We start from the raw sequence: 25,492 nt of genomic DNA on the forward strand, positions 1-25,492 counted from the left end.
GGAAAAACTGGCAGTTTTCCTTTCAAAGTTGTATTTACGACTTGCAAAATTGGAAAATTTCTTCCCAGTGAAATGGTACTTTATCATACGTGTGTGGAATGTGTCACAGTGTTAAAAGCTCCCATGCTGTGGTCCATCTGATCGTCTCAGGAGTGCACTTCAGCCAGCACTCGGGCGCAGTGCACGGCGTTCAGACCTTTGAGGTTTTCCGGGGCCGGCACACGCATTGTCTCGGCAGTGTCTCTGTGTGGAATGTTTAAGGGTACTCAGTGACACTTTGTCAATCGGTCCTTGTTCTCCATAAATGTGACATGAAATAATTGTGCTGCTCCAGCCTCCGAGAGATTAACAGGAACGGGCAGAGCTGTAGTTTGGCTCCTGAGAGGTTGTCTAGTGCTGTTAGGAGTGCTTACAACTGAGCTTTCAGTGACCTCTTCGCAATATGTAAACTTGGTTTGTAATTAAAAACATTTTTCTTTTTTCAATTTGGTTTCCTGGGTATTTTTTTAACCTTAAAAACACTTTATTAATAAGGGCCTCAAGAACTGAAATATCGAGACTTCATCCATCCCCTGGAATGACGTATTAAGCCCACTCTGTTCTTATTCCCTCTTTAAAAGGGATAGAGAAATAAATACTAGTAGGTTTAATCCTTAACTTGATGAATTGCAGACACCAAACACTAATTTCTGTTTACCCACATATTCAAATATTTTTGCTATTGCTAAAGGTCACATCACTACCATCCTATATAATAAAGGGCCAATATGGAAATTGAACAGTGGAACGACTGGTCACAGTGATACAGGGGGCAGACACTCAATGGCTCCCAGACTGGGAGAGGGCACAGGCTGGGCTGAAGGACTCTCCACCCCCACCCCCACCCCCTGAGTGCACAATTTTCATGCACTGGGCCTTTAGTATTTAAATAAGAAACTTATTATTCTGCCTTTCTGTGCTCTAAACTGAACATTTTTCTAACTGTAGTCTTCACCATTGAAATAGGCATTTATATTCTGTATATACTGCCAATAAAAAGTAGGAATATTTGAAAAGAGAAACCAAAATTATCTTAAAAAAATGAGTGATCCTGGCCAGTGTGCCTCAGTGGTTGAGCGTTGACCCAAGAACCAAGAGGTCACTGGTTCGATTCCTAGCCAGGGCACATGTCTGGGTTTGGGGTTAAATTCCCAGTAGGGGGTGTGGAGGAGGCAGCCGATCCATCATGTTTCTCTTTTGATGTTTCTATCTCCCTCTCCCTTGCAAAACAAATAAATAAAAACATTTTTTTTTTTAAAAAAGTGAGCATTTTGGCAGACTCCATATAAATGGAAATGTTGGCACCACTTAGTGAAAACAAAGACAAGTTCAGGCACAGTGAGCTACCCGCCCTGCCACCGACACCTGACGGGAAAATCTAAGCATTTCATTTGTCCCAAGAGGGTCACCAGAACTTCATTCTCCCTTTTTCTGTTGCAAGCTTTCCTGTCTTACAAGAGCTAAACACTTAGGTTATGCTGTGGAAGTAATCTGGGAGTTTCGTTCTCTCTGTTGTCCTATCTCATTTAGCGCTCTCTTCTTCATTTGGGTTTAATTTCAGGATGCATAACAATCTGAAGATCCTCAGTTGACCCTTTAACATTGCCCTCTAGAACTCTACTCTGCTCCTTCCTTGGTAGGACCGTGAATCAGAATATGTCAGCCTCTCTTGACACCTTCCTTAGCTTCTGAATGTTTAGAGCGACTAACACATTACTATGTTCTAGTCCTGATCTAAGCACTCATAATCTCACTTAATTCTTTTAACAAGAGGATCAACTTCTATATAGGTGAGGCAACTGAAAGGCAAAAATAACTTCCCTGAGTTACAATTGCTAAAGGGCAATTGGCATTTGAACTTGAAGGGCTTAACTGCAGGGCCTACATTATCATTACCAAACCATCCTACATAATACATAGTACACTCTTTGTGTGAGTTTAAGACACCAGGCTTCGGTGGTTAAAAGCACAAGAAACATCAACACATGGAAGCATTTGCTTGATACTCGGATTAGTATCACAATATGTTTTAGCTCACAAGTTGCCAACTGGCAGACTATGGTAATTTTGTTTGGCCTGCGCTAAGTAAAAAAAAAAAAAAAAAAAAAGTAACGTTTTTGGCAGGTGTAGAAACTGGGCAGGCCCTCTATGATCCCACCCCAGCAGTAGCTAAGAACTAATAGTAAGTTTACTCATTTGCATCACCTCTCTGCCCCTGAGAGGGTATTTCAGACTATGTGCCATTTAGCCCCATTTCTCAATGTCGCAGAGCAGTATGACAAACTGCTAGCGAAGTTCTGTACGTGATACACTCTGGGATACTCCCTTTGAGGCCCACCACCTTAGCTCACTGAGAACAGGGTGCAGTGAATTGTCAATATATCTGGCAATTGCTCTGGATTAGGAAACCCTGAGATGTTAAATCCTACAGTGAACGAACAAGCTATTCCTGAAGGGCTGATTTTCTGCTCCCCTGGCCAGTGTGACTCAGTAGTTCCTACCTGGCCCGTCAGTTGAGACTAGTTTTGTCTTGGGCTTCCTTTGGCCTCATCTCTAGGCAGTCACCACAAGCCTGCGAGGTATACAGGGCAATTGGTAACGTGTTAAAAGCAATCATACTTATTGAACACTAACACGAGATGGCATATTATGTACTTGGGATTTCCAAAGGTAGCATTTATTTCCGTTTTACAAATCAGTAGGATAAGGTACCTGACTTCCGAAAGGCACCTGACTCGCACAAGGTCACGGGAAGTGGCGGAGTTGGAGCCAGTGCCTTTCCCACTTTAGCAGGAGCATTTTCTTCCTACGGATTTACAGTCTGCGTTCTGCATTCACTCACAGGCTGCTAGTGCCAAAGGGCAAGAACATTTCCAAAGCCCCGAGCAATGATAGGGCTAAAATGAGACTCAGTGATTATCCGCAGTGTATGGAGAGGAGAGAAAAAGTTCATGCAGCGTCACAGACCCCAACACAAACCATCTGGATTCGGGTCTGCAGGAGAAGGGTCTGCCGTGTGCTGTGAAAGCAGCCGAAGTGATTCTGATTCAGACTGACAAACAGTTGGGAACCATAGGTCATCTCCCTCTCTCTCGGCCGTTTTGTGTGCATGCGTGTGTGTGTGTGTGTGTGTGTGTGTGTGTAATGAAAGACTTTGCTCAGGTGCCGAAGGGTAATGGGGCTTAGGCTTTAGACCATTTGAAAGTTGGTTTCTGACGCACAGTACTAAAACAGAAAAGCAGCCGGTGCATTTGCCCTTCATATCCTGATCAGAAGCACCCACCCGTAGGCAAAGTATGTTACAAGAACAGTCAAGTGCAAACTGTGCGAAGGGCATTTGGCACTATGGCAATCCTTAACTATTTAAGCTCCTAGCTATTTTTTTATATCTGAATTGGTAAGTCATTTCTTTTCCAAAATAAAAACGTAGCCGTACTGAAAAAAAAAAAAAAAAGGCCTATATCAATATGCTATTTATAGATACGTGTCAGTTTTAATAGTTAAGTGCAAGTCAGTCTAACCCTTTCCATCTTTTTGTCCTTAGTACCACGTGGGATTGACGGGCCAGCCCGAACTCTACCTTCTCAACGCCGTGGACGCCGACTCCCTGTCATCCAGGTGACGGACGGCCTGCGAAGACTGTCTAAGAGCCGTTTTCTCGTAGCCCAAGTGCCCCTTCACACATCTCTGTTAGTTCAGAGGTGAGTTTTGTTCAAATGTTTTGAACAAAATGCGAAGATTTCCTCATGGGAAGACTGTTAAAAGCTGACAGCTGTTAAGTGTAGGTCAGAGACCCACCCGCCTCACCACAGTCCTACAACAGCCAGGAGTCGATCGATTGGCCTGTGATGGCCACACACCCCATGGGTTTGTGTCTGAACTCCTGGCAGTAAGAAGTGTATGTATTTAAGTGGACCTGAACATAACAGTTTGGGTAGAGTTTTAAGGTTATAAAAATAGATTTTTGTGTGTGTGTTTAAAAAACACACACATTGTTCAGGCAAATCAGATCGCAAGTGAGAACGGAAAGGGAGTAACGTCTTTTTCAGAATGAACTGGTCCGAATGACTTACCTTTTAAAGCGGTGCTTAAATCTCATTTCAGCTTTAATCAGCCAGACCCTTCGCAACTAATGGTACTAGCACATCATTCCTAAAGAAAGTATTTCTTACGTTTGGCAATCATATTTAATCCTAATTATCAGTATGCTTTATTATTTTCTTGAATTTTTTTTCTGAAGTATGATGGTATTCTCCAAAGAGCTTAATACCTAGTAACAAGATCCAGAAACTATACTTAAAAAAAAATTGATTTGAGAGAGAGAAAAACATTAATGTGAGAAAAAACATCGATCGGTTGCCTTTGCACCCACCCCAACTGGGGATTGAACCTGCAACCTGGGTATGTGCCCTGACTGGAAATTGAACCCACTACCTCTTGGTCCATAGGACAAAGCTCCAATCAACTGAACCACACTGGCCAGGGCCAGAAGCCATACTTTAACCTCTGATCATTTTTCCATGCTGCATTATGTAATACAGTACATTCTAACATTCAAAGTTTAGGTATGAAAATAAGGACCATCTAATATTTAACTTTGCAAGTCCCAACAAGATATAAGGGAGGTATTCACTTTCTTTCTAAAATTTGTATAGTCCCACTATGTCTTTTCTCCCCACTTTTCCCATTAACAGTCCAGCATCATTTCTAGGTCCAAAGCTTATTTCCAGGAGTGGCTTATATTTCTAATGTTGAATCTCCGAGGGAATGCTAAGCATTTTATTTCAATATATTTTATACCAAGTAATAATATGAGATTAGAACTAGACTGGCACTTGGAAGATTAGTCCACATGTCACACACTGCCAGCCTGTGTGTGGCTTATATAGTTAGGCAATCCCTCTTCCTAACCAGATTGTTTTCCTTAAAATTTTAAAAATAAACATGTAATATTTAAAAATGGAAAGTGTTTGCATGATTATCTGTAAAATCAGAAGATTTTCAACACTGGGTTCACATTCCTGCCTGGGACTGCAGTTGCCTGGAACTGAATGGCAGCTATTCATTTAAAAAAATATATAAATATATGTTTTTATTGACTTTAGTGAGAGAGAGGGAGAGGAAGGAGAAAGAGAGGGAAAGAAACATCTATCGGCTGCCTCCTGCACTAATGCTGGTGGGTCTCGATCCAGCATCTATTGATAGAAGGGTTCTGGAATTTGGAGAACGGGCTGTGTTTAAATGAAATAAGAGTATAGAGATGAAACATAATTTTGAAGGCATATGTGGGAGCAGAAGAGCCTGGCTAAAGAAACCAAGTTCTCCTTGTCTCAGGACCCCTTGCTTTTTATTAACGCAAACTGTCCTAAGGCAAGGTGGAGATGTACACATCAAAGGGTAGGGTTTTGTACAGAAGCATTGTCAGATTGGGGAATTGCCTTCGGCTGTTTAGGTGTTTGGCCCGCTGGAAACAAGAACATGCAGATGAAGATGCCCTCAGCTGTCTGGCAGCAAGCAATCATCCTTTTCAGATTTTGGGAAATGCAGTTAGCCATTCCAGCAGGCCATAACATATGTGACTCAGCCCTTGTTGAGTCCCCAAGTTCCATCAACCTTTTGATGAAACTCTTGCAATTATGACGTGCTGGAACTGGCTTCCGGCACTGCACAACCTCTGGGGATCAAATGGGCAACATTTAAAAAATGTATTTTTGTTGATTTCAGAGAGGAAGGGAGAGGGAGGGAGGGAGGGAGAGAGAGAGAGAGAGAGAGAGAGAGAGAGAGAGAAAATCAATGATAAGAGAGAATCATTAATAGGCTGCCTCCTGCATGTCCCACATTGGGGATTGAGCCCACAACCCAGGCAAGTGGCCAGACCAGGAATCAAACAGTGACCTCCTGGTTCATAGGCTGATGCTCAACCACTGAGCAACACTGGCAGGATGAAACTGGCAACATTTTTAATGCATGGGATGACACTCAATTGAGCCACACCAGCCAGGGCACAGCTATCTTTTTTTGTTTGTTTTGTTAATCCTCACCTGAGTATATATTTTCCATTGATTTTTAGAGAATGGAAGGGAAGAAAATGGGAAGGAAAAGAGAGGGGACGGGGGGTGAGAAAGACACATTGATTGGTTGCCTCCTACACATGCCCATTTGTGGCTGGGGATTGGACCTGCAAGCCCAGGGAATCAAACCCGAGATAATTTCATGTGCCGGCCGATGCTCCAACCACTGCCGTGAGGTGCTGTCCATTTCAGTGGGATATACTTCAGGGTGGATACGCCCCTTCACTCATTTCCTTCCAGCCCCAAAGGCATTGAGTTTGTAAACCCTGCAGCCTTCGTGTGATTTTAAGCATCATTTTCTTCCTTCAACATAAAAGTTAAATTTCTGACTTCTCTCTTATTTTAAAACTTAGTACCTTTCAATAAGACTTTTTAAAAATCTAAATAATTGCCTATCTTCATTTATAGTGATTTGGTCATCGAAGATGGTATTTTAAAATCCCCTCATTTCTGCTTCAGGGGCCCTTACAACTTCTGATGAAAGCAGTAGCCTTGTAACCCAAGTTAGAGTTCTGATTTTAAAAATGAAACTATTAATAAATTAACATCAATTAGCAACTTTCACTTTAAAAAAAAGACTTAAAATGAGTTTCACTGTTTTGGTTTCTTTATGCACAGACAGCAACTCAAAACAATTGGTTGCATTTTCTTTCCTCCCTGAACAATTTCATTTCCCAGTAGAAACATTCCCTGAGGATGTTTGGAAAAAGAAAAGCCAAAGAAAATTTTGTTGTTGTTTTGCAACTCATAAAAGGATGAGGTGGTTAGTTAAACAGAGATTATACACTTGGGGGCTTCTGTAGCTCTTCTTCATTCTTTAACTCTAAATTACAGACTAGAGTTTATAAAAATTCATAAATATACCTTAAGGTCCTATGACTCCTGTAATTAGAAAATCCTATATAATAGAGAGGTAATGTGCAAATTGACCATCCCTCCAACACATAAGATGGCCGCCCCCATGTGGACACAAGATGGCCAGCAGGGGCGGGCAGTGGGGGGCGACCAGGCCTGCAAGGGAGGGCAGTTGGGGGTGATCAGGCCTGCAGGGTAAGGCAGTTGGGGGTAATCAGGCCTGCAGGGAAAGGCAGTTGGGGGTGATCAGGCCTACAGGGTAAGGCAGTTGGGGGTGATCAGGCCTGCAGGGAAAGGCAGTTGGGGGAAGACCAGGCCTGTAGGGAAGGACAGTTAGGGATGACCAGGTCGGCAGGGGAGGGTAGTTGGGGGTGACCAGGCCTGTAGGGGAGGACAGTTAGGGGCAACCATGCCGACAGGGGAGGGCAGTTAGGGGCAGTCGGGCCAGCAGGGGATCAGTTAGGCTTTGATCAGGCTGGCAGGGAATTATCAGACTGGCAGGCAGAAGTGGTTAGGGACAATCAGGCAATCAGGCAGGCAATTGGTTGGGAGCCAGCAGTCCTGAATTGTGAGAGGGATGTCCCAGAATGGAGAGGGTGCAGGCTGGGCTGAGGGACACCCTTCCCTGCACAAATTTTATGCACTGGGCCTCTAGTTTGATAATAAAGCAAACTGAATCATGCTAAAACTAGTTAAAGAGATTGATGTCTAAAGGATGTGTCTTGAGTAAACTTTTTTGCTAAGTTAAGAACATTCAACCATTCTCTAATTTATGATTTAAAAATCTGGATTTCTTATGTGCACATTTATTATGTGCATATACAGGTAATATGTTTAATTTGAAGAATAGTCTAGATAAATACACTCAATCCCTGGGGTTTAAGTCAATTTGTAAAATGATGCTCTGACATTGTATGCCCAGAATGTAAAAAATAAATAAATAAGTAAATAAATAAATAAATTCGATTAAATACAGTAGGTCCTTGGGTTACATTAAAGATCTGTTTCTACTGCACAACATAACGTGATTTTCACCCTAAGTCGGAACCCACCTACGTAAGCACCTATGTCACTCACATGGAGCATGCACACACAGAAGTGAAACAGTAAAAAAATTTAAAAATAGATAACAATTCCTGACCTTTACTGTGGTAAGTAAATAATAAAAAACATAAAGCACATAGGTACATACATCGAAATGACAGAACTTTTTTTTATTATAAATAAATGGGAGGTGGCGACGTAACCACGAAACAGCATACGATGAGTCCGACGTAACCCAGGACGGCCGGCAGTTGTGACAGAGCAGCTGCTGCGCCATCACTGGGTGCCACTCTACGAAAGGCATTCGTCAGTGAGGCATTAAGGCTTGCAGTGGCCACTGAAAATAGCCTTCTCAGTTGTAACTATTATGATATTATGCCACCAAAGCTTTGCCCCAGAGGTATTGTGCAAATCCAGGAACTGTATGTTATCTCTTCATAGGGTCTTCCTGCAATGGCCCTCCCTCTTTACCCAAGCTTATGTGGTAAATCAGTATCCTGCATACTTTTCTCCATGTGTGATAACATAATTGGTGAGTTCTCATGCATGGCTACTCTAAGAAATAAATACTTTGCATTGCTTTTCTCAAGCATAAACATATTACTTTAATTCTCTCAGTAAGATTGATTTTGGAACCTTCTGGGTTTTGGGGGGGGGGACATTTCTAATTAAACATTTCAGCTCATTTATTTATTTATTTATTTTTACTAATTTCAGAGATAAAGGAGAGGAGGGAGAGAGAGATAGAAACATCAATGATGAGAGAGAATCATTGATCAACTGCCTCCCTCGTGACCCCTACTGGAGATCAAGTCTGCAATTCTGGCATGTGCCCTTTTTCTTTTTTTAAAATTTCTTTATTGATTAAGGTATTACATATGTGTCCTCATCCCTCCATTAACCCCCATTCCTCCCCCCACACTCAATCCCTCACCCCCCTGGTGTTAGTGTCCATTGCTTAGGCTTATATTCATGCATACAAATCCTTTGGTTGATCTCTTCCCCCTTACCTCCTGAGGTTTGGCAGTCTGGCATGTGCCCTTGACCGGGAATCGAACCATGACCCCCTAGTTCACTAAGTAACACTGGCAGGGCTTACAGTGCATTCTTGATTTTATTTCAGTGAATCTCTTTTAAAAAAATTTATTTTATTGATTTTAAGAGAGGGAGGAGAGGGAGAGAGATAAAAACATCAATGGTGAGAGAGAATCATTGATTGGCTACCTCCCTTATGCGTGCGCTCCCTCCTCCCCCCACTGGGGATCGAGCCCACAACCTGGGCTGTGGACTTTGTGCCCTGACCATGCCCTGATTGGGAATCGAACCATGACCTCCTGGCTCTTAGGTCAACACTCAACCACTGAACCATGCCGGTCAGGCTGTTCGTTTTCTCTTTCAGGCGTGGAGTGTGAAGGGAGTAAATCTGAGTCATGACAGTTATGAGTTCAACACAGCCTAATACATCTTTTTAGAATAGTCAAGTTTCTGTATAAGGGTGAGGTGCACAGTGGTGAGCCATATTTAAATAGCATGGCCATTCTCTTCTGATGTAATTGTTGCCCATTCTAAAAACGAGTTTATGAAAGCCTTAGTTATTTGGGGAGAATTAAGCAATGAATAGATTATCACATTTGATATGGATATAGAAAATTTCTGTAGCCGCTATGGATAGCTAACTCCTAATTTTAAGGTTGGTTCATCATAAAATAGATAATTCTCTGTCACTAACTACAAAATAAAAAATTTTAAGTCGGAAAATCATGCTCTAGGTTCTGAAAGACATCATCAAGGATATTTTTGAGTTGTCTATGATTCTTGGGTTGGAAGTCAACTTCTTAAACAATTGAGACTTACTATAACAGGCTATGAAAACTCATACTTCTGCAATACAATTTGCTATATATTGAAAATTCATTCTTCAAAATAGTTTCCAGAAGCCTTCTTTTATTTTTTTGTATGCAGCTTCACTTTTTGGACACATTGAAGAACCGAGGTCTAATGTAATCCTTATACATAGAATAGAGAACACCTAGAAACAAAAAGATGTATATCAATAGAGCACTCAAGGAAACAAACACTGAATTTCTTCCACCTGCATTTTTTCACAGCTAGCCCACAATTTAAAACAAATCAACAAACAACACTTCCCATCTTAGACATTTTTGGCTTGGATTATACAAGTAGCTCCAGAACAAACACACACACACACACACACACACACACACACACACATACACACACACACAACTAAGCCATTTGAGATTAGTGTAAGTCTGAATTTAGGGTGTTATGCCACCCTAAAGTTTGAATTTTAAAATATTGATGAAAAAATTAGGAAAGTGAAAATGTTTGGCTAGGTATTAAAATGAAAAATAACGGGCATCTCAATTTAGCAAACCTCTATTCAGTGTCTGCTTTGCTCAGAATCCCGAGGAAAACAAAGGTGAATAGATCTAATCTCTGCTTCTAGGGATTGACAGTCTAATGGGTGAACTGGCTGTGAGTTAGGCAGATGAGATGGGTGTGTATCTTCCATAATCTGAGGTCCTCGGGTCATGCAGAAAGGCCAAAGTAGGAACAGGGTGAGGAACAGGAGATGCTCCAGTGAATTCCAGGGATGTCAGCAGCTGATTACACCCAAAGCAAGTTAAGGAGTCAGAGTTAAACTACAACGCATCCCCCTCTTGTCCATAGCAATATCACGGCATCACCTCTCCAGTAGATTGTCTACACTAAATCCTTGACTGCAGTCTCCTTCCCCGTTCTTTCTGAGCCTGCTTGTTAATATCTTTAGAGAGAGCACGGAAGGTAAAGGGTCAGGAAGTGAGTGTTCTCGCCTCAACAGGAGAGTGAGGCGAGGCAGATGTCTGCACCTCTTCTAAAGAAATAGTTTGAAAGCTATCATAGATGCATAAAGCTCAAGACAAAGATTTTTAACTTGAATTATTATGGTATCGATGGAAATAATATTCTCAGATCCAGCCCTGACCAGTTTGGCTCAGTGGATGGAGCGTTGGCCTGCGGACTGAGGGGTCCCAGGTTCGATTCCGGTCAAGGGCATGTACCTGGGTTGCGGGCACATCCCAGTGGGGAGCGTGCAGGAGGCAGCTGATTGATGTTTCTCTCTCATCGATGTTTCTAACTCTCCCTCTCCCTTCCTCTCTGTACAAAATAAATAAAATGTATAGTTTAAAAAAAGACTTATTTCATTTCCCTGTGCTGCTTCTAATTCTTCCTTCTCTCCCTCCCTCTCTCTCTCTCTCTCTCTCTCTCTCTCTCTCTCTCTCTCTCTCTCTCTCTCTCTCTCTCAAACAACAGAAATACGTTGTCTCACAATGCTGGAGACTGGGAGTCTGAGGTCCGGGTATCAGCAGGCTTGTTACTTTCTGAAGGACACGAGGGAGAATCCGCTCCACGCCTCTCCTGGCCTCTGACGGGGGCTGTGCTCGGGATTGTTGGTGCACACAGCGGGCTCCGCCTCCTCATTACATGGCCTCTCTCCTCTCTGTTCCCTGTGCTTTTCAGACAGAGAATTCTTACCTCTCGATGCTGGGGTTCCCTGGGGTTCTTATCCCAACTCTTTTCACACCTGTTGCCTCACTGGTCAGCAAGTTAGATCTACGTTAGATTTCTCTTCTGAGTGTGAGATCCCATATACATTCAGTGTACCGTATGTGTGATTTCTACATTCTATAGGAAAGTGGTCTCCGAACTTAAAATGTGCATAAGTAAATATGATGAGCATGCCCCTCAAGATGCACATTTGTTTATAAACAGTATAAGTGTCCCATGGTCAGCCTATATATTGGTAAAGTTTTTATTTTTAAGATAAAAATATTATCTTCTCATATCCCCATGGATCTCATATATCTCGTAGGGGACGAGCACTCTAATTTGGAAACAGGTCATAGGCACCTCAGTCAGTATAATATAGAATTGAGAGTTCAGGCACTGGAGTAGATTGCCCATGTGATCGTGAACAAGTGACTTGTCCTCTCTAAACCTCAGTTTCCTTATCTGTAAAATGGGATAATAACAGTACCTACCTCACAGAGTATTGCTGTTTAATAAAGACTTTGGTCTTTGCTCGGAATTCCTGGTATAGATCTAAATTTTCCAGAGTTCCCTTCCCGGCATAGCTGTGGAGGAGTTTGGCTCATGTGACCTTGAGGCATGAAGGTGACAGTTGAAGCAGCAGCTGCCACGGCCGGATTGTACCTGGAGGACTTGGTGCAGAGCACCGGTGCCCTTGCTTGTCCGCGGGCCCACCCTGCTGTTGCTGGGCAGCAGCCCGCCATGCCCTCAGCTCGCCTGGGTCGCCTCCCCATCTCCTCCGGCCTCTGGGCCCGGTGTGGATGAGCTCCCTGATGGAGGGGCCACTTCTCCTGCAGCTCACACGGGCTCAGGGCTGGAGTCCGTAAGGGCTGACTCCGGTTCCCTCTGTCCTGGTGGCTCCAGTTCATCCTTGCAGATTCCAGTTTATTTTGCCTCCCAACTACTGCCGTGTTACCCTCGGGCCCCCGCATTAGAAGCACAAGCAATAAGCCTAACGTGGACTGTTTAACCAGCTCCCAGATTTGCTTAAGATCATCTCTCTATAATAAATCCCTTCTTATATGGCATCTCTAGTAGTTTTCCTCCTCTGAATGAACCTTGGTTGAAACCGAACTTGGTAGCAGGAGCTTCCAGAGAGACATAACCATGAGGAAAGGTTCTTTGTGTTGGTCCCAGGTTCTCTGGAATCGGTTCGCTGGTCTGAGTGGACTTAAAGGTATTAATGGCCATTTCTTTCCCTGGTAGAGACGGTGCTATCATGCATCAGCAGAACATTTTGTGAAATTACCGCCTGTAGATACCCTTAATCAGATGCCTATAAAAAGCAAGGTGTTTGCTTCCACAGAGCACTGAGGGGAAGCAGGAGTGTAGGAGTGTAAGCCTGGTTACTTCTAAGAGTGCCAGAAAGCTCAGTGATGGGCTCGGGCTTTTAATTCCTAGCTCCTGGTCCCGGGAGGGGCTTGAAAGCCGCACAACTTCCAGGAGAGAATTCCTTTCCTTTCGCGCCTTGTTGCCCAGAGGCATTTTGCAGGAGGTTGGGAAGGCAGAAGGGGTGCAGCAGCCACAGTCTCTTTCTGCTTGGAAGGCACGGCCGCAGCACGGTTTTGCTCATCTCGTGGGCCCAGCTCCTGACACATACATTACTACTAGTCGTTCTGCTTCTCTCATCACACACCAAGCCCCAAGTTCCACGGAGGCGCATGCTCCGATGCCGTTGCTCTTTCCTCTGCCTCGTTAATTCCTGATCTTCTCTGCGGAATTAATTCCTCCCTTTCTCGGCTCATTAGACAGTTCACACCCTTACAGAGCCTCTGGGACTCTCAGCGCCAGTCAGATGCCCTCCTTGGTGTCTGTGCTCCCCCCTTTGTGTCTGTGCTCCCCAAGCTCCCGTGTTACCCCCGCCACAGCACCTAGGACTTTGTATTTTCTTTGCTGTTCTTGGTCTCTTGCCCCAAGGAGACTAACAGTATGTGAGGGCAGGGACCAGGTCCTACCTCCACGCCTATAGACCACTCCGCGCCTGGCAAATAGGAACTGCTCGTAAATATTTGCTGGATGACAAAAACGAGGACTATAACTTTGTAAAATTTCTTTTTGTACTTTGTTCAAGACTCCTTATTACAGTTCATAGTAATAAGATAATTACCATTTAACTCCCTGTGTGCAAGCCCCACACCTATCTGCATAGTCCTAGACTTTCTCTTAGGCTGATTCTACTCTGTACAGCCGGGCGGGGGAGTGGCAAGGGGAAGCTAAGAACATTGTGCCTTGGTCTCATGAATATAGACCCCCAAAAAATCAAGATAATTTAGATTCCAAAGTGGACTTTTTTGCTTAATTCATAGACTAATAAAAAAGATTTCCTATTCTCAAACTTGGAATAAAAGGAAAACAAGCATATTAGGACTTGTGGACTCTAAAAACATTTCCTTCCCAGTTAAACTTTAATAATTATATCTGTTGTTCAATCGGCTGGGAACTATGACTGCCGCTCTTACCTGAGCAATAAAGGCAGGTGTATAACCACTGCTTTCAGCTGTTGCGGGTATGAACTATTCGCTGCTTTCATCATAGAGGCTAACAGGGCCTATAAGTTAGTTCTCCACTGGGTTTGTAAAAATTGATGTATAATTGCCATACAACATTACATTAACTTCATGTGTACAACATAATGATTTGATATTTTTATATATTGTGAAATGATCACCACAATAAGTCTAGTTAACATCCATTACCACCATACATAGTTACATAAGAACGTTTAAGATCTACTCTTAGCAACTTTCAAATATGCAATAAAAGTACTATTAACTATAGCTGCCAATCCGTACATTCCATTCCGGGACTTATTTAAGAATTGTAAGCAGAGCCAATCAATGATTCTCGCTCGAGGATCCATGATGGCTGCGCCCAGGTGAACACCTAGCCGCAGCCGCACACAACAATTTCAATAAAATACAACTGAAATATAAAACGGATATTGGCCAAAACCGGTTTGGCTCAATGGATAGAGCATCGACTTGGGGACTGAAAGATCCCGGGTTCGAATCCGGTCAAGGGCATGTACCTTGGTTGCGGGCATATCCCCGGTGGCGGGTGTGCAGGAGGCAGCTGATCGATGACTCTCTCTCATCGATGTTTCTAACTCTCTATCTCTCTCCCTTCCTCTCTGTACAAAATCAATAAAATATATTTAAAAATAAATAAATAAATAAATAAATAAATAAATAAATAAAACAGACATTGCCCAGAACTACAGGAAGGTTGACTGACTGGAAATTCTACAGCGAGAAGCAAGGAGAAAACCAGAAGGTGGCGCGGAGGAACTGGAAAAGCCCAAGGTAAGGAGATGCAGCGCGCGGAGAGGACGGAGCCAGAGAGGAGGGGGAGGCGGAGTGCCTGGCGGGCGTTCCCTAGCGGGAAGGAGATAAAACTCCGACTGTGCTGGGCCCCCGACTGCTCTGAACCCCAGTTCTAGGCCAGACCCCGGGTACTCAGGCTCAGCCATAGGGAGCCGGGCTGTAAGGCGGAACCCGGGGAGCGGCGAAAGGAGGTCCCAGAGGCGTGCACACTGCGTGCAGAGAAAGGACGGTCGGCTGTGCCGCGGGATTGCCCTGACGGGAAGGAGACTGAGGCTCCAGTCTGCTCTGAACACCACCTCCAACTCCACTTCCAACTGAACTGAACCCCAATACCGGGCTCATTGTGGGAGAGCATAGACTGTTTGGCAGCAGGTGAAAATCGAGGGCACCTTTCTCTCAGAGGCGCCAGCAACGAGCACTGAAGGACCCTGGGGATTACTGAGACTCAGGAACTGCATAGGGCGGGGCTGACGGAAGCCAAAGCTGCAGGCTCCACCCTGAAACCCGGTCCCATCTGTAACTGCAAAATGCGACAATGAAATAGATCACAAACGAAAGAAATGGAGGACAAAAAGGGACTGGATATAGAGTTCAAAACCACACTTATAAGGTTTTTCAAGAATTTCCTAGAAAAGATGGATAAGACCTATGAGGATATGAAAAGAGATCAACTAGAATTAATAAGGAGTCATCAAGAAATGATAAGGGATCAACAAGAAATAAAGAATACATTGTCTGAAATAAAAAATATTTTACAGAGTCCTAAAAACAGAAGGGAAGATCGCAAGAATCAAGTCAAAGATTTGGAACATAAAGAGCCAGAAGACACTCCTCCACAGAAGCTAGAAGGCAAGAGAATCCAGAAAATTAAAGATAATGTAAGAAACCTCTGGGACAACTTCAAGCGAACCAACATCAGAATTATGGGGGTCCCAGAAGATGAGAGAGAGCAAGATATCGAAAACATACTGAAAGAAATAGTGACAGAAAACTTCCCCCACCTGGTGAAAGAATTAGACTTACAAGTCCAGGAAGTGCACAGAACTCCAAACAAAAGGAATCCAAAGAGGACCACACCAAGACACATCATAATTAAAATTCCAAGAGCAAAAGACAAAGAGAGAATATTAAAAGAAGCAAGAGCAAAGAAGGTAGTTACCTATAAAGGAGCACCTATACGATTGTCAGCTGACTTCTCAACAGAAACCATGCAGGCCAGAAGGGAATGGCAAGAAATATTCAAGGTGATGAATAGTAAGAACCTACAGCCAAAGATAATCTATCCAGCAAAGCTATCACTCAGAATCGAAGGTCAGATAAAGAGCTTCACTAATAAAAAAAAAGCTAAAGGAGTTCATCACCACCAAACCAGAATTATATGAATTGCTGAAGGGGGTTCTTTCAGAAGAGAAAGTAAACAAAGATAAAAATTATGAACAACAAATACGTAACTATCAACAAGTGAATCTAAAAACCAAGGAAATTAAAAAAAAAAAATCTGATGAACAATAGTAACTGTTGAATATAATAGAATCAGAGGTATGGAAGGGGAGTGAACTGACGATTCTTGGGGAAAGGGGGAGAGGGGGGCGTGGGAAGAGACTGAACATAAACTGTGCACCTATGGATGAGGACAATGGGGAGTGGGGAAAGGGCAGAGGGTGGGGTGGGAACCTGGTGGAGGAGAGCAATGGTGGGGGGGGGGGAAAGGAACATTTGTACTAATATGAACAATAAAAACTTATTAAAAAAAAAGAATTGTAAGTAAATTGACTGTACCTCTGCTCTGCCCACCAGCCAATCAGGAGTGATATGCAAATTAGCCTAACAAATATGGTGGTTAATTTGCATACACAGACTCCCAGCAACAGAGGACTGGCAGGACTGCTTGCATTGTTGACATGGCTACGATGCAGGCATTCCACCTCACGCCCAGTCTGTCAGGGCCTCTGGGCAGCATGGAAGGCGGGCAGAAGCAAAAAGATGGCTCGGTGGCTCGGCCAGAGTGGAAAGGCGGTGCAGGCAGCAGGGAAAGGAAGGGCCATTCTAGCACAAATCTTCGTTCATTAGGCTGATAGTTTATTTTGTAACTGGAAATGTGTACCTTCTGCCTACTTTGGTGGTGGTGTTTTTTTCAGTGTTTAAAATTTTAATAAAAGCCTCAACCAAGTAAAGAACTGTTTTTCTTACCAGTCTTCCACAATTATGTCATCTTGACCCAATATTCATCTTCAACTATGAATGAGTAAAATAAATAAAAATACTCTCAAAGATAGCTGAACACAAGCTATTGTACAAATGAAGCAGGTTACCTAGAGTCACAGCTCCTACAACAAATCCTTGGGCAGCAACTCTCATGTGAATAAGATGAATGGATATTTTCTGATTTCTTCTGTACTTTAACTTGTAAAGACCATAGGACACCACAGCCATGAAGCCCACTATCCCTGTGAAACAAAAAAGATTATATAAGTAGCAGCCCAGATTGGCATGAGCTTAGAGAGTTGAATAAAGGACTGTCCAAAGGATAAGTGCTTAGAGAATGAGCAGCCAAGATAGCAAAAGAACCTTGCTGGATTTGATTCACCAGATTTTATTTTATTTAAAAGAATATTTTTATTGATTTCAGAGAGGAAGGGAGAAGAGGAGAGAGATAGAAGCATCAATGATGAGAGAGAATCATTTATCAGCTGCCCCCTACTGGGAATTGAACCTGCAACCTGAGCATGTGCCCTTAATGGGAATCAAACCCTGTACCCAATGCTCTATCTATTGAGCCAAACCAGCTAGGGCTGATTCACCAGATTTTAAAATGGACTCATAACTCATGGATTTGATATTTGAAGTTTAGCCTTTTTCCAGGAAAACCAGAACCATATAGTGTAGTAATTTGTAATTTTCCTGAGATATGATTTTAAGTTGTGCATGCGGCAAGGCTTATGCTTGGGCAAGTCCTTAGTGAGTAGACCTACCAAACATCCTACAGCTTTTGAGTATTTGGCTTTATTCCTTTCTACTTGTTATCAAATGAGGGGCAAGTGGAGTAAAGTGGTAAAACTTGAATCTTCTGTAAAATTGAGACATTAAGCAAATGAGAGATACACAGGAAGTATGTTCCAGGAAAACTGTGATTCTAGAAAACTCCAGAAATGCCTGCAAATGTTCCTGTCTTCTCTACAAAAGTTACTAGTAAGGGGGAAGCTATTGCTGTGGCAATCACGATACTATGTAATTGGCTCTAAAGTAGAAAACTGGTCAACTGAATAGGGAAGATCCTGGAAAGAGATTTAAAACACTGTGATAAGCCATGACAAGTCACAATAATTAAATAACAGATGAAGGAATAATTATTTAATAAACATAATGAGTATAATTTATTGGTATAGAGAACTAACTTGGATTTCTATTTCACACCAGACACTAAAAAAAAAATCCTGGATGGGTTAGAAGTAAGTGTAAAAATAAAACAAAAATATCAACAACAAAAAATAGAAGAAATAGACTAGCATGCTTATAACATCCAAAAGAGGGTAAGGTAGACTTAAAATGACAAGGACAGATGTAATATTTTAACACAAGAATGAAGAAAACATGAGTAAAAGTGTGGGTCTACATTTTGAGTTTTCTCCTCTATCCTGTTGATATATGCATTTATCCTTCCATCTGTATTACACCATCTTATTTACTGTAGCTCTATGTCTGAGTATCATTTTAACCATTCTAGAACTTAAAACTTGCTGGGATTTTGATAGGAATTACACTAAGCCTATAAGTCAGTTTGGGGAGAATTGACATCTTTCTATTGAGTCTTCTAATCCATGAACACAATAGTCTCTACATTTACTTGGGTCTTCTTTAATTTCTTGCATTAGCATTTTGTAATTTTCAGCATACAGATTCTGTACATGTTTTCTTAAGCTGATACCTAAGCAATTTTCTTTGGAGTGATTGTAAATGGTATTTATGGGTTTTTTGTTTTTATTTTTGTTTTGTTTTTGGACATTGCTCAAATATTCCTAAGTGGACTTGATTTCACAAAATTATTTCCAATACCACTTCGACTATGTGATACTATTTAAACAAAAAATTTGGCAAATTCACAAATTATGTGCTTTAAAAAGTCATTTCTTCTACTTTGAGAAAGGGTGTTATGTTTTTAAGTTTGGTTTCCATGCGTTTATTGTTAGTACATAAAAATGTAATTGATATTTTATTTCAATTCTCTTGGTCAGGAATTGAACTGTAACAACTTAGTTCATAGGTTGACACTCAACCACTGAACCATACCAGCAGGGCAATGCAATTGATATTTATGCAGAATAGCAATGTTTTTGAAAAAAAATTTTTTTTATTGATTTCAGAGAGGAAGGGAGTGGGAGAGAGAGATAGAAACATCAGTGATGAGCCGAAACCAGTTTGGCTCAGTGGTGGAGCGTCGGTCTGCAGGCTGAAGGGTCCCAGGTTCGATTCTGGTCAAGGGCATGTACCTTGATTGCAGGCGCATCCCTGGTAGGGGGTGTGCAAGAGGCAGCTGGTCGATGTTTCTCTCTCATCGATGTTTCTAGCTCTCTATGTCTTTCCCTTCCTCTCTGTAGAAAATCAATAAAATATATATTTAAAAAAAGAAAAAGAAAAAAAAGAAAGAAACATCAGTGATGAAAGAGAATCATTGATTGGCTGCTTCCTGCACACCCCACACTGGGGATCAAGCCTCACCAGGAATCGAACCGTGACCACCTCTGTTCGTAGGTAGATAGATGTTCAACCACTGAGCCACACTGGCAAGGCAGAATAGCAAGTTTTGATTAATTGTGTTGGCACATGTGTATCTTTATAGGTGAGCAAGGTTGTATTGGGTCGGCAACTAAGTAATTGCGGGTTTCACACATATATGGCTTCAGTTGAATTTTTAGGTTTGCAGACGTAGTACAAATGTAAAACACATTTTGTTATTTGATAGTTGGCTATTCAGCTGTTAATCAGTAAAAAAAGCTTTTTGATCTGTTTTGTAGTTTTCGTTTGGCGTTCGTTGAAAAATGGAAAATCAAAAGGAACATTTTCGTCATATTTTGCTTTTTTATTTCCGCAAAGGGAAAAACGCATCGCAAGCTCATAAAAAGTTATGTGCTGTTTATGGTGACGAAGCCTTAAAAGAACGGCAGTGTCAAAATTGGTTTGCCAAATTTCGTTCTGGTGATTTTTCACTCAAAGATGAAAAACGCTCTGGTCGTCCAGTTGAAGTTGATGACGCCCTAATCAAAGCAATAATCAATTCGGACTGTCACAGTACAACACGTGAGATTGCAGAGAAGCTTCATGTATCACATACATGCATTGAAAATCACTTAAAACAACTTGGCTATGTTCAAAAACTCGATACATGGGTTCCTCACGAACTGAAAGAATCACAGTTAACGCAACGCATTAGCAGCTGCGATTTGCTAAAGAAACGTAATGAAAATGATCCATTTTTAAAATGACTGATAACTGGCGATGAAAAATGGGTTGTTTACAACAATATCAAGCGGAAAAGATCGTGGAGCAGGCCAGGTGAACCAACTCAAACAACATCAAAAGCTGATATTCATCAAAAGAAGGTTTTGTTATCAGTTTGGTGGGATTACAAAGGAATTGTCTACTTTGAACTCTTACCACCCAACCGAACGATCAATTCTGATGTCTACATTGAACAACTAATGAAATTAAACAATGCAGTTGAAGAAAAGCGGCCCGAATTGACAAATCGAAAAGGTGTTGTATTCCATCATGACAATGCAAGGCCACACACATCTTTGGTCACTCGGCAAAAATTAATGGAGCTTGGTTGGAATGTTTTGCCACATCCACCATATAGTCCTGACCTTGCACCATCTGATTACTTTTTGTTTCGATCTTTACAAAACTCCTTGAATGGTAAAAATTTCAATAATGATGATGATGTCAAATCGTACCTGATTCAGTTTTTTGCTAATAAAAACCAGAAGTTTTTTGAACGTGGGATTATGATGCTGCCTGAAAGATGGCAAAAGGTCATTGATCAAAATGGGCAATACATTACAGAATAAAGTTATTTAGTTCCATGAAAAAATTGTCTTTGATTTTCTTTAAAAAATCCACAATTACTTAGCTGCCGACCCAATATTTATTCTTTCAGGATCTACTTAACAAATGGAAGTAAGGACCAGAGTAAATAAAAACATGTATATTCTATAGGCTTATTTGCAATAAATAAAATTGAACCCTAATACACTGCTGGTGAGAATGCAGCCTGGTGAAGCCATTATGGAGAACAGTATGGAATTTTCTTAAAAAATAAAAAAAATTAAACTGCTGTTTGACCCAGTGATCCCACTTCTAGAACTATTATATATCATAAGAATCCCAAAACACGAATCAGAAAGAATGTATGCACCCCTATGTTCATAGCAGCACAATTTACAATAGCTAAGATCTGGAAACAGCCCAAGTGCCCATCAGTAGATGAGTGGATAAAAAAGCTGTGGTACATTATACAATGGGATACTATGCAGCTATAAAAAAGAAGGATCTTTGACCCGTTGAGACAGCATGGAGGGGCCTGGAGAGCATCATGCTAAGGGAAATTAGCCAGTCAGAGAAATATCATGTGATCTCATTCATGTGGAATCTATTGAACAAAATAAAAAGCTGAAAAAAACAGATCCAGAGGCATGGAAGCATGGCACAGGCTGATGGATTTCAGGGGGAAGGGGAGGAATGGGGACTAGGCAGAGATTAACCAAGAATTTGGTTAATCAAAACTTGCTATTCTGCCAGGCCAGTGTGGCTCTGTGGTTGAGTATATATGCATAACCCATGGACACAGACAATAGTGTGGTGAAGGTTGGGTGGGGTGGGAACCGGGTGGAGGGGAGCACTGGGGGAAAGAAGGGGGACATCTGTAATATTCTCAACATTAAAGATAAAGCAAAATCCTATCTAATAAAAGAGTAATATGCAAATTGACTGTCACTCCAACACACATAAGATGGCTGCCCCCATGTGGTCAAAGATGGCTCCCCCTATGTGGACACAAGATGGCTGCCAGCAAGGGAGGGTATTGGGAGGGACCAGGCCTGCAAGGGAGAAAAGTTGGAGGCAATCAAGCCTGCAGGGGAAGGCAGTTAGGGGTGATCAGGCTGGCAGAGGAGGGAAGTTGGGGAAGTCTGGACCTGCAGGGAAGGGCAGTTGCGGGGGACCCAGGCCTGCAGAGGAGGGCAGTTGGGGACCAGGCCTGCAGGAGAGGACAGTTAGGGGGTCCAGGCCTGCAGGGGAGGGCAGTTAGGGGCGATCAGGCTGGCAGGGGAGCAGTTAGGCATCAATCAGGCTGGCATGGGACTGGTTAGGGGGTGATCAGGCTAGCAGGCAGAAGCAGTTAGGGGCAATCAGGAAGTCAGGCAGGCGAGCAGTTAGGAGCCAGCAGTCCTGGATTGTGAGAGGTATGTCTGACTGCCCGTTTAGGCCCGATCCTACTGGGATTGGGCCTAAAATGGCAGTCAGACATCCCTTGAGGGGTCCCAGATTGGAGAGGGTGCAGGATGGGCTGAGGGACACACCACCTCATGCACAAATTTCATACACTGGCCTCTAGTATAAAAATAAAAATAAATTGAAATGAAAGTGACAAATATATAAAATCAGCAAAAAGAAAATACTAATAAAATGATGATGGTAGGCACACTGAGAGATGGTACCATGCTGAAAACTCTGCAAGTTTAGCTAAATCTTTCTGGAAAGAACTCTGGAAATATATAATAAGTGACATTAAACTGAACATGCTTCTTGCTCTGGAAATTCTACCTTTGGGAAATGCTCCAAGGAAATAAACAAAAGAAAACTTAAAAAGTTGACACAAAGATTTTTATGGCTACATTATGTGTAAAGAAAAACTAAACAGCCCAAATGGCTCAAACAAAGGAAAATCTGTCAGAGCTATAAAAAAATTGTAAGTATAGAAAGTACTAATACACAGAAATGTACATATGAAATGTTAAGTGAAAGAAGCAAAAACAATATATCAACACAGTTTAAATGCACATAATATACGTATAGGTCTTAAGAGTGATCATAGGACCATTTTAAACAATATAGATGGATTATAATGATGGAAGTTGTTGAAGATGACAAAAAATGTTTTATAAATTATTTGCACTGGACACTCCATCCTATAGCAGGAAATAGACATTATTAAAATAACAATAACTAAACAAACTACTCAATAATATATACCCCAATTTTATCATTAATTATTTTTCTAGCAAAAACTTGGTTCTCTTCCCTTATCAAATCAAGGTTCTGCTTTTACTTAAATTGGTTTTGTTTCATTTAGAGATTAAAGTCAGAACCTTTACTGTTTTCCAGATAGTGTCTCTGTAGTTTGTAAATAATTGAATTTAGCTGGAAACACTTTCATCTTTCTACTTTAATCACCTTAAATGTGTCTGGAAAATAATTTAATTTACAGCAGGCACAGTGATTAGTCTCTGCTCATTACAGTGATCTGTGCAGGTGGCATCGAGTTGTTTTTCTAGTTGAAAATGCTAAGGAAGGTGAATAAATCACTATAAATGTATTTGCTTAGATTTGTTACAGGTGCTATTACAAGTCATTCAAATTAATGAAACTTCTAAACACAGTATTACTATAAAGTAAAACTTTAATTCTTGTTGATATGTGACTAATGACATGAAGCTGCTAGACTTAGAGTGACAATAGAAACATAGAATACCTACTTAGAAGGATTTATGGAATTAATCACAAACTTACCTAAGACTAATTTATATAGGTTATTTTAATAGTTTCCAAAGTTATAAGGAAAGAGGCATGGTTCCAGTATACAATAATAATGCTTAAGGCAGCTGAAGCATCCAAAAGAGAAGAGAAAGCTTAGATTTTAAAAAAATATATTTTTATTGATTTCAGCAAGGAAGGGAGAGGGAGAGAGCTAGAAACATCAATGATAAGAGAGAATCATTGGTAGGCTGCCTCCTTCTCACCTCACACTGGGGATCAAGCCCACAACCCAGGCCTGTGCCCTGATCAGGAATCAAACCAGCAACTTCCTGGCTCATAAGTCGATGCTCAACCACTGAGCAACACCAGCCGGGCATGAGAAAACTTAGATTTTTAAAAAACAACATTGGTGCCTAGATTTTTTTTAAAAGCCCACATACATGAAATATTCGTTGAAAATGTAAACATACTAAATATGTGTTGGGAAAGGATAAAGAGGCCAAGGCCTGGAGGTCTAATTGTAATCGCGTTCTTTAATCTGGAGATGACTTAACCATCAACCTCACCATCTAGAGGAGATCAGGGAGCCACTGAGCATGAACACCACACAGGGCAAGCTCTCAGGTGTACAGGAAGGCCCAGGCTTCCACTGAGAGCTTCTTTTCTCTGAACCCACTCGCTCTTTTTAAAAAATATATATTTTATTGATTTTTTACAGAGAGGAAGGGAGAGAGTTAGAGAGTTAGAAACATCAATGAGTCATTGATCAGCTGCCTCTTGCATACCCCCGACTGGTACATGCCCTTGACCGGAATCAAATCCGGGACCCTTCAGTCTGCAGGCTGACGCTCTATCCACTGAGCCGAACCGGTTTCAGCCACTCATTTTAAGTTTAGGTATCTAGCATCTAGTGCCAGAGAACATCAGAGGCAGAAGGTTTTTATGGTACCCAATAATATGGAAGAAACAAAAAATCTGTAAACATCAGACACGAGAATAAAGGTTGGCATTACTTAGAGGACGGAGAGCCGCATCCATCTTCACTGTCCTGATTGACCTTCAGTGTGCTCCTGAGTCACCACAGAAAATTAAAGCCCATTCAGTCCATCCCACTTAGATTGGCTGGGATCTGATAATTTTACTGAACCCTCTAATGAAGATAGATTAGAATAAAATCTGATGCTCCATCATAATAATAGCTAACCATCATTGAGGATTCACCATACTAGAAACTTCTGAAAGTGCAGCTTATGCTTAGAAGAGGTTAGCTTCAATTATTTGGAAAAAAAAAATCAGTTACATGAAACGTTTCAATCCTCCGAGATACTGGGTATAGCATTATTGTACAATTACAGACAGCTTTCCAGCACCCAGTCAAGGCTTGTACTTACCGACAGGCACAAAGGGGGAGTCTCTAGATTTCCTGATCAGCCGGGATAATTGACCTTCATCCTCATCTGCTGACCACTGGTTATCTGATGACATTTTTCTCTCTGGTAACAGCAGGGGATAAATGAGGTTGCTGTGAATCATTAAATATATATATTGATTTCAGAGAAGAAGAGAGAGAGATAGAGAGACAGAAACATCAATGATGAAAGAGAATCATCGATCGGCTGCCTCCTGCACATCCCCCTCTGAGGATAGAGCCCACAACCCAGGCATGTGCCCTGACCGGGAATCGAACTGTGACCCCTGGTTCATAGGTCTACACTCAACCCCTGGGCAACCCTGGCCGGGCTCCCAATATACTTTTGGTTATGTGATCTGTCTTCATGTGTTTGTCATGCCTGTCTGCTCAATGGAAATAAAGTC

At 41.8% G+C, this 25,492-nt stretch overlaps 2 protein-coding genes across 4 annotated transcripts in view; one reads left to right on the forward strand and one right to left on the reverse strand.

Moving 5' to 3' along the window:
* The window catches only part of SLC11A2 (solute carrier family 11 member 2), a 48,422-nt gene extending 35,557 nt beyond the window's left edge, over window positions 1-12,865 (forward strand). The window contains exons 17-19 of one of the 3 annotated variants that reach the window (XR_014794466.1): window positions 3,584-3,740; window positions 8,451-8,541; window positions 11,328-12,865. Coding sequence is in view for 1 of the 3 variants with exons in the window: in XM_084877426.1 (XP_084733552.1) it covers window positions 3,584-3,661 (78 nt within the window). In the remaining 2 variants the exon portion in view is untranslated. Of the gene's footprint in view, window positions 1-3,583; window positions 5,015-8,450; window positions 8,542-11,327 lie in introns of those variants that run through there. The other 2 variants (XR_014794467.1, XM_084877426.1) reach the window with 2 other exon arrangements.
* On the reverse strand, window positions 8,745-25,367 carry HIGD1C (HIG1 hypoxia inducible domain family member 1C). The gene is made up of 3 exons (XM_084877545.1): window positions 25,069-25,367; window positions 17,239-17,373; window positions 8,745-10,038 (listed from the first exon to the last, which is right to left on the reverse strand). The coding sequence occupies exons 1-3, from the start codon at window positions 25,208-25,210 to the stop codon at window positions 9,974-9,976; spliced, it is 342 nt and encodes a 113-aa protein (XP_084733671.1). The 5' UTR covers window positions 25,211-25,367; the 3' UTR covers window positions 8,745-9,973.
* Between the last annotated feature and the right edge of the window lie 125 nt (window positions 25,368-25,492).

Source organism: Pipistrellus hanaki (assembly GCF_964339955.1).
Source record: "Pipistrellus hanaki genome assembly, chromosome: 3".
Lineage (NCBI taxonomy): Eukaryota > Metazoa > Chordata > Mammalia > Chiroptera > Vespertilionidae > Pipistrellus > Pipistrellus hanaki.

Bases quoted from the DNA above. Each gene is read 5' to 3' on its own strand.
- HIGD1C (XM_084877545.1), bottom strand. From the start codon at position 25,210: ATGATTCACAGCAACCTCATTTATCCCCTGCTGTTACCAGAGAGAAAA. The intron at 17,374-25,068 runs GTAAGTACAAGC...TTTGTTTCACAG, and splicing joins CTCCCCCTTTGTGCCTGTCG to GGATAGTGGGCTTCATGGCT. The intron at 10,039-17,238 runs GTAACCTGCTTC...TTTTGTTTCTAG, and splicing joins TGTAGGAGCTGTGACTCTAG to GTGTTCTCTATTCTATGTAT.